This window comes from Manduca sexta, unplaced genomic scaffold, assembly GCF_014839805.1.
Source record: "Manduca sexta isolate Smith_Timp_Sample1 unplaced genomic scaffold, JHU_Msex_v1.0 HiC_scaffold_1594, whole genome shotgun sequence".
Classification (NCBI taxonomy): Eukaryota; Metazoa; Arthropoda; class Insecta; order Lepidoptera; family Sphingidae; genus Manduca; species Manduca sexta.
In genome coordinates this window covers 6783-22702 of record NW_023592474.1, presented here as the reverse complement: position 1 = coordinate 22702, position 15920 = coordinate 6783, and the positions used below count along the sequence as shown (strand labels likewise).

Below are 15920 nucleotides of genomic sequence, written 5' to 3'. Positions count from 1 at the left end.
CGGTCTTATCGCTCGAGGCGATTTCTACCAGAAAACCATTGGATGGACATGATAAAAATAGTGGAAAGGGCAGTTTAGGGCCTACGTAAAATAATAATAATAAAATGAAAAATGAGATACGACAAGATATAGAATATACTACACAAATATACACATACTTTTTTACAAAACATTAAAAAAACATCAAAATTAAACATCCTATTTATTTATTTAGCACTTTATAAAAAAGTATACAGGCGGAATTAATACCATAGGTATTCTCTACCAGTCAACTATAGGGTGGTGCAGAGATAATCAAGGTAGGTGCATGAAAAATAAAATATTCGGATATCTTCTTATGTGTCATCTTTTTTGGTTCGTTCTAAGGGATCAGCCTCATATGTATATGACGTGTAATATAAAGTCCATGGACCCATTATCCACGATATCGATTAACATGTGTTGGACAAACGTAAACAATCGATTCATGCGTTTAATAATCTTCAGATATAATACAATGTACTACCCCGCACGTGTAACGTGTGAGTTATATGACAACGTTTATGGTTTGCGTTTTCGTTTTGTTTAGTATCAAAGTTATAGTAGCTATATTCTTTATTTAGGTCATCGTTACTTAATAAACAGATATCAACATCTCAAATTTCTTAGAAGTTAGTACGTTGTTTTTAAAAGTTATGCATTAATGAGTCAGTCGCATATTTTTTCTAGTATGATTAGTTTTTTTTTTTTAAAGAATAGAGACTTCTATTAGGTCAGTTTGTCAGCATTATGCCTCTTATGGCTTACGATGGGACTGACATTCCAGAATTGGATGAAAGTCGCTAAATAAAAATAGAATAAAAAAATATCATCTTAAGAAGACGCGGTCGCAGCCTGAAATTTGGAGGGGGTCATTATGTAATTTTTTAGATTTTCCATTATCAAGCCCAGATGGATATTTTTCGTTTTATAATTTTTTGAAGACTTTTCCAATATGACGTTTACCATTGGTAGGGGGGGGGTCATGTCCCCTGTGACCTCCTCTTCGTACCGCGCCTGATCTTAAGTCACAGCATGACGAGTTTTGGAAGTTGAATATTATTTATTTAACAAATTCTTCTCGGTCTTAAATACTTAAGTTTTCTTTATTAAATAGTTCAATGCATTAAATGACTACTTGAGATCTTACTCAAGGTGAGATTGATTACGGCTCTTAGAGCATAGTATTACAAGGCACTGTATGTATCGTGCAGTTTTTGCAAATGCCTTTTGTAGGCGATATTACGTATTAAGAGGGTAGTTGACATTTTATGTAAATACATTTATGAAAATTGTACTTATTTCATCCAAAATCTATAGAAAAATCATTTTCAAAATCCATGCAATAATAAATAAATTATAAAGTTCGATAATCCCACCGGGCCCCTACTTTTACACACAATATTTAAAATGTTAATAACTGCTTTGCTTTTCAACTAATTTTGATGCTGATTTCACAAAAGAATTGCTTTCTTCTTAATATTGTCTGTTAAATATACAATAATAAACTAAATCAAACATAGGAAACTCCCAATTCTCATGGCACTCAGTAATTATACAAGCTAATGGCCTTTCTGCTCCATTTATTGGATTAAATATTTTGCAAACCTAAAACCAACAGTTTTTAGATAGTGTTGGTTTGTGGCAATAATAGAAGAAATGTAGAGCTACCAGGGGCCAAACCAAAATAACCAAACCGCGTAGCATGAGAAAAATCAACATAATAAAAACTATTAATTGCTTTTCGTATTTATTTATTTTTATTTTTCTCACACGCAGTCATTACAGAAGTATTCAAATGCGACAATGTGGGGTAATTATCATTAGTTTAAAATAAAAAAAACATATGATCTAATAAATTATATGATCTAATGACAAAGTAATGACAACGAATATTATAACCATCATATAAAAGGAGACTTGATCTGTGAAGACGGCATAACGCTTGGTCATTTATAGGTAAGTGTTTCACAAGCCACGAAGGCCTAACGTATAATGCAATGTAATGGCGAAATAAGAGGTCGTGTTCAAAATCTGGGCTGGGATATTTATATATGAACTGCAAATACTGGTTAGGGTTCTGGGCATTTCAGGAAGACCCTTATTCTTAATTCTTGTTTCACAAGACTGGTGTCTTTGAGGATCAAAGACAACGTTATGTGAGCTTATATGCAAATCTAATTCATTCTGTACCAAATTTGGCTAGTGGGTACTGAATTTATTATATTGCAACACGCTAGTTAACAGATCTTCCTAAAAGTAGATGTAAAGCTAAATGAAGTCATACTCAACTATTGTTTCTTATTACCATAGTCACAAACATTGCTATGAGAACGCATGATGCGCTCGTATGCATAGCGTTTCCAATTAATAGTGTGAAAAAGATCTAGCAAACTCAATGATATTCGGTGATTATTTCCCAAAAAATGTTATCACCTTGCTGGCGGTAAGATATTTGTATCCGTCCGAATAGCGACTGCCTTACACAAAGTGTAAAACTTTCTCGCGTTAAGAGATTACCTTATCTATAATCGGTGTCGGCCGGTATAATTTTTCGACTGGCAAGGGATAATCTTCTCATCAATCGATACTCCTCCTCTATTACACTTACTATTAGTCATATTCATTATTATAATTAATAAAATTGATTTCATAGGATCATCAGAATGCTTCGGATAACCTTTCTTGTCGTACTGACGGCGCTGGCCTGCCAAGCCGCATCCGAAGAAGACAGTACAGATGACAATTATTTATACAATAGTATTATTGTCGGAGATTACGAGGTCGCTGTATCTATGACCAAAGACCTGGTGAAAGATAACAAATTGGAGATCATCAGTACGACTGTACAGAGACTGATCAACGAAAACCAACGCAACCTTGTTGACTACGCGTACTATCTGTGGAAAGAAGGCGGTGAAGACATCGTAAAAAAATACTTCCCGTTACAATTCAGAATCATCCTCGGCCAACATGCTGTCAAACTGCTTAGCATGAGAGACAACATGGTGGTTAAACTGGGGTATCGACGTGACAGCGATGGCGACAGGACTGCTTACGGCGACGCCAACCATATGATTGGTGACAGAATGGCCTGGAAATTTATTCCCGTTGAGGATTCCCAGCTGTATTTCAAAATCTACCACCCGTTAACCGACCAATACTTGAAGCTTGGTCTTGCGACTAATAGCGATGGAGACCATGAAGTTTTTGGTGGAGACCTGTACGATTCCTACCGTTTCCAATTCTTCTTGATACCAGCGATGAACGGAGCCGACCTTGTGTTCTATATATTCAACCGCGAGTACCAGCAGGCTCTGAAGCTGAGCAGGGCCGTGGACTCCGACGGCGACCGACAGGTGTTTTCAGAGAAGGGCAACGTCCTTAATGATACTTACTCCTACGGGTGGAAAATCAAACCGTTGTAAAATTAACACACCAGCTGTGATTCATGGATCTTAATGAAATAAAGCATTGGTGCATAGATTGCCTATTATTGATTATTCCATTTTTTTACTGCCACGGTGGCGTAGATTTTTATTCCCCTTGTTTATGAATTGTGTGTGATTGTTTCAATGTACTTAATACTTGTGATTGACAATGGGTGCGGTGGGGGTGAGCAGGGTCCGCTATTGGATACGTTGCCTGCTCGCCCCAAAAATAGGCGTAGTTGTAACGCGAATCCAGTACGAATACGCCTCATTAGTCAAATCAACGCATTCTCTGAGGTCCTAGGTTCGAATGTCGGGTCGGGCCAAAAATAATTATTGATATTGGGTATTAATATCTTCATCTATACTAATATATAAAGCTGAAGAGTTTGTTTGTTTTTTTTTGTAATCTATATATTTAAGAAACGAAAAATGCGCATACGAGAGTTCTAAAATTTATAACATTTGTAATTTCCATTACCACCGTTACCAGTTAAAGTAAAGCGCACAATTTATATTTTTATTGACTCATTACTTCCTAAAGTCAGTGGTGTGTGCCTTGGGTTTCGAATCTGCACACATCACTTCCATTCTATTCTCAACTAGGCTATCATATAATCCTGGCAAGCAAATGAATAACGATGGCATGAAAACCAAGAATGTAGCAACAAAGTAATTGTTTTTCATGCTACTATGTAATACACGACGATAAACTACTGACTTCGACAATTATTTCTATATAAGACGAGAACGGATCAAATCATGACATTTTAAAACTGCTATCAGTTATAACTGGGTAAGTTTTCAACTCAATTTCCATGCCTTCATTCCTCTGGAGTATGGGGTCAGAACTTTATTTTGCATTGGTCGTACGCTAGTTTAGACATTTGTCTCTGTAATAATTATCATTATTATAAACGAAAAAATCTGTTCTTACAAATTTAAAACTTCGAATTTCATGCAATCATTAAATCTATTATAGTCATCGCTGTCATTTCCATTTTGCCATCGGATTATCCATTCTAGGAAAGAAGTTCCATTATTCTACCCGGAAACGCATGCTACTAGCACTGTGCATTTTGAGAGCTCATTTTTAATACGAACTTCTATAATGTGGAATCAACTTCCACCAAAGTCCCACAGACTTTGCCCCTGGCATTGTCGACGTCTATGGGCGACAGTGTCCACTCACCATTAGGTGGGCTGTTAACTTATTTGCATTTGAAGGCAATTAAAAATATATAATCATTTCTACCTTACAGATACAAAATGTTGCGGACAACAGTGGTATTATTGACGCTTGCGGCGATTGCCTTTGCCGCACCCACCTCCGACGACATATATAACAATGTAGTCATCGGGGACATTGACGGAGCCGTCGCCAAGTCCAAAGAGCTCCAGAAGCAGGGCAAAGGTGACATCATCACTGAGGCAGTCAACAGGTTGATCAGGGACAGCCAGCGAAACACTATGGAATACGCGTACCAACTCTGGAGCCTCGAGGCTAGAGATATCGTTAAAGAACGTTTCCCAATCCAGTTCAGAATGATGTTAGGCGAGCATTCCATTAAACTGATCAACAAGAGAGATAACCTAGCAATGAAACTGGGTGTCGCGACTGATAATTCTGGAGACAGGATCGCGTACGGCGCCGCTGATGATAAAACAAGCGACAGAGTGGCTTGGAAGTTTGTTCCCCTTTCTGAGGACAAGAGAGTATACTTCAAGATCCTGAACGTGCAACGCGGCCAGTACCTGAAGCTTGGCGTTGAAACCGACAGCGACGGAGAGCACATGGCTTATGCATCCAGTGGAGCCGACACCTTCAGACACCAGTGGTACCTCCAGCCCGCGAAAGCAGATGGGAACCTTGTCTTCTTCATCGTCAATCGGGAGTACAACCACGCGCTGAAGTTGGGCAGGTCTGTAGACTCGATGGGAGACCGTCAGGTGTGGGGACACAATGGAAATGTCATCGGAAACCCTGAACTCTTCGGATGGTCAGTCGTGGCTTTCTAAAAATATTTGTTATGTATATTACTGTGAATAAAATGATTTTATTATAAAGTGGGTATGTTTTTACTTTACTAATAATAGGGTCCCACGAGATAATATTATATAAACAAAAATATATAAAAAAGGAAAAACGATACAAAGAATATAGGTACTAATATCGTTTTAACTCAGAAAATGAAAAGTTAATTTCTTTTTCCTTTAGTACAGTTTATTCAAACAANAAATAANTTTAACAAAAATTAAACCACCTTCAAAAACCACTCTAAACCAAAAAATAATTTCACATAACAAGTATATATTGGATACCAATTTTAGAGTCGGTGCCTAATTAAAATTGCTAGTTAAGCTAGATAAATACATTTACGAATATACGAAAACAATGTGCTGCCAGCGTAAAAAGTCAGCAAGTCTGATCGTCAACGGAGATGAACACACCACCGCCGAATTGATAACCTCCTCCTTTTTTTGAAGTCGGTTAAAAATAACACATTGGCTGCTGGAGTATAATAATTACAATATACCTCATTTAGACTAATATATTGGGAGTAACGAGAAAATGAGGAAGTGATAGCAAAACATTTGGTTTCGCTAGTGCTCAGTAATTAGTGACTACCATTTACTGCAGTAGGATGATTGTATCTCGTTTATCGGAATTTTAACGTTTATAATATTGCTTGGACCAGGAGTACAACTAGGGCCAGAGTTATACTTAGAGAAGTGGATCTTAGATCTATGGTGTTAAAGCACATATTAACTATGAAGAAATGCAACACCGATTATTTTTTTTTTAGTTTTTTTTTTTTTATTTGTTCTACACAAACAACATAATATACCTTAAATACTATTCACAAGGAATGGTTGCACTATGTTTGTAACATTTCACATGTAGGCACAGCATGCTTAATAGTACGTTAAATTATAGTAAAGACTAGTTAAATTATATTATAGAAAGCTTATGTTATATCGGGATATATTTAGTATGTTTCTACACTCATGAATTCTAATCTGTATCAAAAGGTTTATGATTGCCCCGAAAGTAAAAATATCAGCCCTGAATTATACCCATTCTAGAAGAGGAGCCTCCTCTAATACTGAGAGAGTTTTTGGCCTTGGTCCACCTCCCTGGCCTAGTGTTGGTTGGAAGTCTTCACCTTTTAAATTCCTATGGAGAATGTTTAGGTGTGAAGGTTTTCTCACGAAGTATTTCTTCACTGTTAAAGTGAACGATAATTTATTAAATTAAAACAAATATAATTTTGAAAAGTCAGAGCTGTGTACCTTGGGTTTTTTCCATTTTAGGCCACGGCGGTCAAGCTCAACAGAGGGAGCCTGGTACGCAGGACATATAGTGCACATGAGTGTGCGCAATACTCTCTGATGCACTCTCTGTTCCTTCATTCTCATAGTCCGGTGAGACGGCAATCCGACATGACCGGAGAGAGATCAGGCGCAGGACTAATGGCTTTACGTGCTTTCCGAGGCACTGGGGTAACGCACAGTCAACTTCCGACTCTGAGTTGCGACTAAGTACTTTTTAAGATGGAAAACCCCGTCTTAAATTATTTATGTCCCGATCCGGGATTCGAACCTAGGACCTCAGCATGTTCGTCGTATTCAACCCGCGTATGCATAACAACCACGCCACCAAGGCAGTGTAATAATAATTATTGCTCTTTAAATTAAAATCCAATTAATTAATCAATGAACGACGAATTTGACTGTAAACAAATCAGTTCTTCGATATATAAAAGGGCATCTGAATTGAAACAGTCAGTATAGCACTGAGATAGGTGCTTTAAAGGTAAGTACCCCACACGATTTAGCAATCATACTATTTGATATTTAATAACAATTTAAAGTTACAACCCATTAGATGACTAGTCTATTTTAAAATATGTATAATTATTGATTTCTAAGATATTTGTAATAATTCTAGTTTTGTTAAAAGAAGAACGGTAGTCTTACAAAAAAATAATATTTTTTTTTTTATATGGACATTACAATGGTAACACCAGTGTAGTCCAAATATTATAATGTCAACCAACAAGAGACATTAAGTCCCTTGACAGAATTATCCCGGCTTCTTACTAGTCATAATCTCGTGGAAATAATAGTAACGCTTCTTAATATTTCTCAGGATCATAAAAATGCTACGGATAACGCTTCTCCTAGCGCTCGCGGCACTCGCCTGCCACGGCGCACCAACTTCCGACGATGTAGCAGTCGATCGGATGTACAAAAGCGTTATTGTCGGCGACTACGAAAGCGCTGTCGCTCTCAGCAAAGACCTCGAGAAGCAAAAGCGAGGTGATGTTATCGCTCTCGCCGTCAACAAACTGATCGACGAAAGCCAACGCAACGTTATGGACTTCGCCTTATATCTGTGGAGAGACGCCAAAGATCTTGTCAAGAACTACTTCCCTCTCGAATTCCGGAGCATCCTCGGCCAGCATTTAGTCAAGTTGATCAGCAAAAGAGATAACATGGTGGTGAAGTTGAACTCTAAAGTCGATGGCGATGGTGATAGGATGGCTTACGGTGACAGCAACCACAATATCGGCGACAGAATGGCCTGGAAACTCATTCCAGTCGAGGATTCCCAGGTGTATTTTAAAATGTATAACCCTCATACTAATCAATACCTGAAAGCTGGAGTCAAGGTTGACAGCGACGGAGACCACACTGTATACGGTAGCAGCCAGTCTAACGAGAACCGACACCAATTCTACTTGGTGCCTGTGAGATATGACGGGCAGGACTTGTTCTACATTTACAACCGCGAGTTCCAGCAGGCGCTGAAGCTGGGCAGGGCTGTCGACTCGGATGGCGACCGCATTGTGTATACAGAACACGGTAATGTCGTCGGAGACCCTTACAGCTTCGGGTGGAAAATCAAACCGCTGTAAACGAATCTATGTTGTGACTTCGATGATTTGGATGTAATAAATTTGTTTTCACTCATGAACTAAGTTTTATTGAATTAAATAAATGAGGACCTAACTGGATATAGTACCCCGATCATTGAACAACTTTATTCGTTCAATTATTATTGTCTATTTTTTTTTAATTTTAACAAACCAATAACTTTTGTGCGATGATTAATAAATAAGCCCTTAAAATTTTATTTATTTCTATTGACAATTATCTATTGTCCATGTACAACCCTTGAATTTAATGAAACAAACGAACACAAATCCGGGCTAAATCCCTGCGGTAAGACAGGGATGTAACCAGCCCAACCTCTTTTCGACATATGTGTTTCGTTCCATGATGTGATAGAATGCGAGTCTATCATATCGGCTACAAATTTCAGACTGCAGGGTGTAATGCAATAGAAAATGTCTATATCACGTTCAAACAGCGCACGCAATAGAAAACGGCCGCCGAGGCACTTAATAAATAAAGGAGCATTACAAATAGAAGTTCGAAGAGCTCGTATAGTCAGACAGCTCCATTAAGTTTAAGGGGGCGAATCCGTCTATTTGCTATTATTTGTGGTATAATTGTAGTACAGTTTTAATAAACGTAAAGGTACATAGGGATTTTTTTGTCCCTTTTACCTTTAGGGCTAACTAGGGTTGCCAGATGGCCGGGATTTCCGGGATTGTCCCGAAATTTTGCGTGTTTTCCCGTGTCCAGTAATTTTATTTTGCTGTCCCGGAATGAAAAAATACTAGTTTTTTTCACAAAGTTACGATACTACGGCTGCAAAAGTCAAACCAAACAGCGTGCTCGTACTGCGTTAGGTGGGCGAGGAGAGGGGTCAGCGGCTCGCTTCGCGTCGCTCGCCGATTAGCCAGAGGCGAGGGGAGCGCGGAGTGCGGGTGAAGTGAAAAAGATTTTTCAAAAAGTATTTTTTTTTCATCAACCAATAGTTCTAGGTAATTCCTACATAGCTTAGTCTCGGACCAAAGACCAAAACTCTGATTCCGTTCGTGGCCCCAGAAATGTCCAGGAAATGATCAGCCTGGATCTGGCTAACTAAGCTCTCCTTCATTATGAACGCTCATTACACACGGGTACACCATAGACGGAATAGGCTCCCCTGACTACAACTCTGTAAAAGGACTATGAGGGATGTTTTACAGCATTAACCGCGAGTATCAGCAGTGGTCGAAGATCAACAGGGCTGTCGACTTGTACGGCGACCGGTGGGTTTGCAATCGGCAAGTTCATTGCAGAAGCTTCCTACTTCCGATGGATCGTCCAATCTTACTAAACCTTGACTACCGTTGTGAATTAAGAATTAAATTTTTTTGGAAATTCATTCTAATTATAGAGCAAGAGCCCGTGAACCACAGACCTTCGTTATTTTATAAAAGCTGAAAGTTTGTCAGCGCATGCTCCCAACACAGGTAACAACGATGGACCATTATGAAGTTAGGGCTACAGGGGCTTTGGCAGGACACGGTACTAAAGGTGTGTAAAATACCGATCTAGTTTCATCAAATAATAAAGTGAGATTTTTTGGTATTACCTTCAGAAAATTATTAAAAATCGCGTTATTCGTTGATAGACACTTAACATAGTGGCAACCCCTTGCCAGACACCCTTAATGTTCATGTAATTATAATTTTATTTACAATTAACATTGTTTATTGAGAGATGTTTTTCGAGACCAACATTTTTGGAAATTCATTCTAACTAAAATTATTTATTGCGTAAAAGTTTCAAAGAAATCTTTAACAAAACTTTTATGAGGATAAATTATTTGTAAATATGGGAGAAAGCAAAATGAATTTAGGAAATAAGAAACAAAAAGTTAGGAACACTGAATGCGTCCAAATATTGTGATTATTTTTACCAACAATATTTTTTTTCTCCAACAATTTAATAAATTCTTGGGTTTACCCAAGAATTTATTAAATAGTATCCCAACATAATATGTTGAATATGTCAACAATATTTGATGTGTATGACTTCAAAATGGCATCCATTAGCAACTGTTATATCGCACTAAGTAATTAATTCTTGTCCAAAAAACAATTAAGCTAGTAAATTAATAGCCGATTACATATAGCACGTGTTACATGCAGACGTTTTAACATCTTTTACTGTTCAGTAGAATTGTTTTAGTAATGTGGAAGTTGTTTCAGAACTACGTAATTGCCTTAGTGCAGTACCGTGCGTTTTTTCAAGCTTAAAACTTTTAGGACATGTGCTGCTTCTGTTTTACTAAACAGAAATATACAGGGTGGATTATTGAGATAGAGTAGTAAGAGCAACCATAACTGCTGTAGCTACAAGAAAACGCCTTTTGAGACTGTCCGTAAATTTTTAAAGGTAGTATCTGCACTAATAAATTTTGAAAAAAAAAATGTCATTAAGTAATATTGAATATTTAGGCATTTTTTGACAACATATACCTTGTACTAAGAATAAGATAAGGCAGTTGTGAAGTCTAAAAATGCTCAACCTTTCTCCACATATTTTGTACGAAATGCGAGTTCAGGTCGGTTTTAAATATAATAAAATTTGGTTTTCACGCTCGATTTATCTACAAAAATGCATAAAAGGGTTTTACGAATTGAAAAAAGTACAAACGTCAATTGTTCAGGGAAGACTGAAATGAAATGAAACACCAATAAACAAATTAAATACGTATTTTTTCAAACCACAAAAAAACGCTACCATGTAATCCAAATATAACACTACAATATTGATTTAATTTTACACCTCAATTAATATGGCATTATCTTAATTATAAAATAAACTAGCAACCAGCTGTATAAGAATAAATCGTTTGCCAGGAGTATAACGTTCAGATTGGTGTATTGGAGGTGAGAACAACTAATACATTAACAGTTATAGTAATAAAATGTAGATTCATTATAAAACAACCAAATCACTTTGTGAATTGGTATAGATCTTCTACTTGCCCTTTTTCTATTTTAATGTGGAGTCAGTCCAAATATCTTTTTTTGGCTTCGTTTGGCTAAATTGCAGCTGCTTAATATAAAATATTTTATTTCTCAGGATCATCACAATGCTACGGATAACGCTCTTCTTGATGGTCGCGGCACTCGCGTGCCACGCGGCTCCTGCCTCCGACGATGAAGCTGCCGACCATCTATACAGAAGTGTTATAATCGCCGACTACGAGACCGCTCTGTCACAGAGTAAAGAACTCGAAAAAGAGAAGAGAGGCAAAGTCATCTCGAAAACTGTGGATAAACTGCTCAACGAGGACATGCTGAAGCTTATGTATTACGCGTACTATCTGTGGAACCACGACGCCCAAGACATCGTAAAGAATGACTTCCCGGTCGAATTTAGAATGATCTTCGGCCAGCTTTCCGTCAAGCTCATTAACAAGAAATTCGGCATGCGGCTCAAAGTAGGACTCAAGACTGATTCCGACGGTGAAAGGACCGTTTATGGTCATAGCGGTGACGCTGGTAATAGGGCAGTCTGGCAATTCATTAATGTCGAGGCAACGGACAAAAAAATCTACTTTAAAATCTACAATCCTAGCGATAACCAATTTCTGAAAACCGGAAATACAATTGATGCTTACGATGACCACCCGATTTACACTTCTACTAACTCTGATACTTACAGACACCAGTGGTACCTTTTGCCAGTGATGTTCAATAAGGAGATCCTGTTCTACGTCATCAACCGGGAGTACCGCCAGCCCCTGAAGCTGGCCCAATCCACAGACTCGGATGGCGACCGCCAGGCTTATAGTCACGGGGAAGATCCGTCTGGCGCTCTTGAACGCTTCGCATGGAAGATTGAACGTAACTAAACATTTCGATTATTTTGAAAATATTTTAATTGAAATAAACATTCGATTCAAGCATTATTTATATAATATCAGCCCTGTATATACTTGCCCACTGCTGAGCACGGGCCTCCTCTACCACTAAGAGGGATTAGGCCTTAGTCCACCACGCTGGCCTAGTGCGGATTGGTAGACTTCACACACCTTCGAAATTCCTATAGAGAACTTCTCGGATGTGCAGGTTACCTCACGATGTTTTCCTACACCGTTAAAGCGAACGATAAATTCACAAAGAATACACACATGATTTTTTAGAAAAGTCAGAGGTGTGTGCCCTTGGGATTTGAACCTGCGGACATTCTATCGTCGCTTTCTATACTAATCCGCTAATCTATACTATTTTATAAAGCTGAAGAGTTTGTTTGTTTGAACGCGCTAATTTTAGGAATTACTGGTTCGAATTGGAAAATTATTTTAGTGTTTGATAGCCAATTTATCCAGGATACCTATAGTCTATGTAAATAATAATAATAATCATAAATTAATAGCAAATCTATATATAATTACGCTTTGACCAATAGAAGCGGAGCAGTAACGAAAAATGTTGCAATAACGGGGAAAATGTATTATATATAGTAGGGGAGCCCAAGCTGGGATTTTGTGTTGAAATAGCAATCATACCATTTGATATTTAATTACAATTTAAAGCTAAACCGACTTTTAAAAGGCCAAGGTACGCTATTAGTTGCGTAGGCTTTTTTATTAATATTTACAACTAGCGGACCCGACAGACTTCGTCCTGTCAAAAGATTTGTAATATGACAGTTTTTTGTTCCTATCTATTTTATTAGTCACAATGCGATATCACTTTTGTTGAGTTTCAGAACGCGACATTACATTATCATATTCTGTGCTCCAACGCACACTACTTTGATGTTAGGAACACACCTACATTGCTTAGACAACAGTGAACTTTATACAATAGCAATAAAGCTCAAATTGACTCTACGTATTAGTTAGAAAACGTTTGTATGGGATAAAGAAAAGGACTGTTTTTAGGGTTTTTCCGGCAATTATTTGATATTTTCTCGCCGTAAAACCATCCTTGAGCTTCAACGAATATTAAAAAGAATTGGCCAAATTGGTCCAGGCGTTCTTGAGTTATGCGCTTACCAACACATTTAGCGATTCATTTTTATATTATAGATTATTGATTTCTACGACATTTGTAATTCTAGATTTGTTAAAAGTAGGACGTTTCACGATAGTCTTACAAAAAAAATATTATTCACATTAAGCATTGTTTTATATGGGCATTTCAAAATGCTAATATCAGTTCTGATGGTAATAACACTGTAGTCCACATATTAACATGTACTAACGAGAGATATTTCGTCCTTTGACGCTTAACAAAATAATGCCGGCTTCTTATTAGATATACTCTAGTGGAAATAATTGTAAAGCTTCTTCATATTATTTCCTAGGATCATGACAATGCTTCGGATAACGCTTCTCCTAGCGCTCGCGGCACTCGCCTGCCACGGCGCTCCAACTTCCGATGATGTAGCAGTCGATCGGATGTACAAAAGCGTTATTGTCGGTGACTACGAAAGCGCTGTCGCTCTCAGCAAAGACATCGAGAAGCAAAAGCGAGGTGATGTTATCGCTCTCGCCGTCAACAAACTGATCGACGAAAGCCAACGCAACGTTATGGACTTCGCCTTATATCTGTGGAGAGACGCCAAAGATCTTGTCAAGAACTACTTCCCTCTAGTATTCCGGAGCATCCTCGGCATGCATTTAGTCAAGTTGATCAGCAAAAGAGATAACATGGTGGTTAAGTTGAACTCTAAAGTTGACGGCGATGGTGATAGGATGGCTTACGGTGACAGCAACCACAATATCGGCGACAGAATGGCCTGGAAGCTCATTCCAGTCGAGGATTCCTAGGTGTATTTTAAAATGTACAACCCTCTTACTAATCAATACCTGAAAGCTGGAGTCAAGGTTGACAGCGACGGAGACCACACTATATACGGTAGCAGCCAGTCTAACGAGAACCGACACCAATTCTATTTGGTGCCGGTGAGGTATGACGGGCAGGTCTTATTCTACATTTACAACCGCGAGTTCCAACAGGCGCTGAAGCTGGGCAGGGCTGTCGACTCGGATGGCGACCGGATTGTGTATACAGAACACGGTAATGTCGTCGGAGACCCTTACAGCTTCGGGTGGAAAATCAAACCGTTGTAAACGAATCTACGTTGTGACTTCGATGATTTGGGTGTAATAAATTTGATTTGACGCATAAACTGGGTTATACTGAGTGAAAGTTTTTTATTGAACTGACCCTTTCTAATGAATATCTCTGACATAAAATTAACCATAAATAAAATATGTTGATTTGATCTAAAACGCAGACAATTTAACAACTTTATTCGTACAATTGTTATTTTTAATTTGTTCTATCAAGTTTCACAAACAAATAGGTTTGATGATTGATCTGATGATTAATCAGCTCTAAGTTAAGTTAGAAATTTTCGAAAATTGGTCTATTATTAATGTAAAGGTTTGATGAAGTCTGAATACTTATTAGAAATACAAGCAAGGAATAGATTGAATCGACTTTGTTAATAAGGTGGACCATATCCTAGTAGTAGGGGAGCCCAGGATGCTAAATCGGGATTTACTCGAGCGTTATAGAGACCTATTGTGTTGCGAAGCTAAGATGATAAGTAGAAAAAATGTCATATGATATATACCCATTGAAATCATAGATATCCAACGTATTTTTAAAAATGTACGTATGTTAATCTGATTGTTTCTATGATGGGGATGGTTGTACGTAAGGGTTGAAAATGAAGAGAAAAACTTTTCGAGCGTGTCAGATTTTTTAAGGGGGTGTTAAATGAACCAAAAAAAAGTTCTTGTATAATAATCTGACGATTTGGATGTGACGCAAATTCGCGGCTATTATTAGAATGAACGCCGAGCAACGTGGCGCGCTTTAGGGGAAGCCTATGTTCAGCAGTGGACAGCTGTGGGCTGATGATGATGATGATGAAATAATTTATAGCACTGTGCTTGATATATTTCATTTAATGAAGATTTTATCGAAAGTTCAAGATTGTCGTATGTGGTTCGGGATTTTCGGAGAACCGGATTGCTCCGATGATATTCTAAAACATTGATACATTTTTGTAATGTTTCTAATGTAAATTTAACTATTTTTTGTAAAGTAATTTCACGACAAAACACACAATTTATATTAATGAACACTCATAGTGAATATTTATAAACTTTAATTCACATAACTTATATTAAAACCACAAAATAAGCAAATGCGTGGTAAACAATATCATGCCTCGAACGAGTCTGCGTGATCAGCTGTACTGTCATGACGTTATGGCAACAGATACCAGAGTGGGGACGGAGTGAGAGAGAGTAATAGAGTAGAAAGAGTGAGAGAGGAACAGAAACGCGGAGAGGGGAATATGAGCATCACGTAGCTGCACGTATTAAACTTTATCGATGAATTTTGTTATTGCGGCTTGTGGAAATCGTCAGATTATATATTTTTCTTAATCCTTGAATATATATGACTAAGACCCGATTTCACCAATGGTATCATTATCTGAGAATAACTATACTAGGGATATAATTACTCCCTTCATTTAATCTCAGAATAATCTGCAATACATTTCACCACATTGTCAAAACAAAAAGTT

At 37.7% G+C, this 15920-nt stretch overlaps 5 protein-coding genes across 6 annotated transcripts; all 5 read left to right on the top strand.

Moving 5' to 3' along the window:
* Window positions 1–2620: 2620 nt before the first annotated feature.
* On the top strand, window positions 2621–3511 carry LOC115444484 (microvitellogenin-like). Its single transcript, XM_030170261.2, has one exon. The coding sequence runs from the start codon at window positions 2685–2687 to the stop codon at window positions 3444–3446; it is 762 nt and encodes a 253-aa protein (XP_030026121.2). The 5' UTR covers window positions 2621–2684; the 3' UTR covers window positions 3447–3511.
* Window positions 3512–4009: 498 nt separating this feature from the next.
* Window positions 4010–5519, top strand: LOC119191509 (microvitellogenin). Of its 2 annotated transcripts, none has more exons than XM_037445398.1 (2): window positions 4010–4245; window positions 4712–5519. In XM_037445398.1, the coding sequence occupies exon 2, from the start codon at window positions 4719–4721 to the stop codon at window positions 5466–5468; it is 750 nt and encodes a 249-aa protein (XP_037301295.1). In that variant the 5' UTR covers window positions 4010–4245; window positions 4712–4718; the 3' UTR covers window positions 5469–5519. The 2 variants fall into 2 exon arrangements, with proteins under 2 accessions (XP_037301295.1, XP_037301294.1); XM_037445397.1 differs by lacking the exon at window positions 4010–4245 and adding an exon at window positions 4269–4293.
* A 1607-nt stretch (window positions 5520–7126) lies between these two features.
* LOC115444485 (microvitellogenin-like) lies at window positions 7127–8430 on the top strand. Its single transcript, XM_030170262.2, has 2 exons — window positions 7127–7266; window positions 7603–8430. The coding sequence occupies exon 2, from the start codon at window positions 7613–7615 to the stop codon at window positions 8369–8371; it is 759 nt and encodes a 252-aa protein (XP_030026122.2). The 5' UTR covers window positions 7127–7266; window positions 7603–7612; the 3' UTR covers window positions 8372–8430.
* A 1750-nt stretch (window positions 8431–10180) lies between these two features.
* Window positions 10181–13907, top strand: LOC119191512 (microvitellogenin-like). Its single transcript, XM_037445402.1, has 3 exons — window positions 10181–11245; window positions 11442–12208; window positions 13677–13907. The coding sequence occupies exons 2-3, from the start codon at window positions 11452–11454 to the stop codon at window positions 13682–13684; spliced, it is 765 nt and encodes a 254-aa protein (XP_037301299.1). The 5' UTR covers window positions 10181–11245; window positions 11442–11451; the 3' UTR covers window positions 13685–13907.
* Window positions 13687–14142, top strand: LOC119191510 (microvitellogenin-like). The gene has a single exon (XM_037445399.1). It carries the CDS (start codon window positions 13687–13689, stop codon window positions 14140–14142), a length of 456 nt encoding a protein of 151 aa, XP_037301296.1.
* The last annotated feature ends 1778 nt before the right edge of the window (window positions 14143–15920 follow it).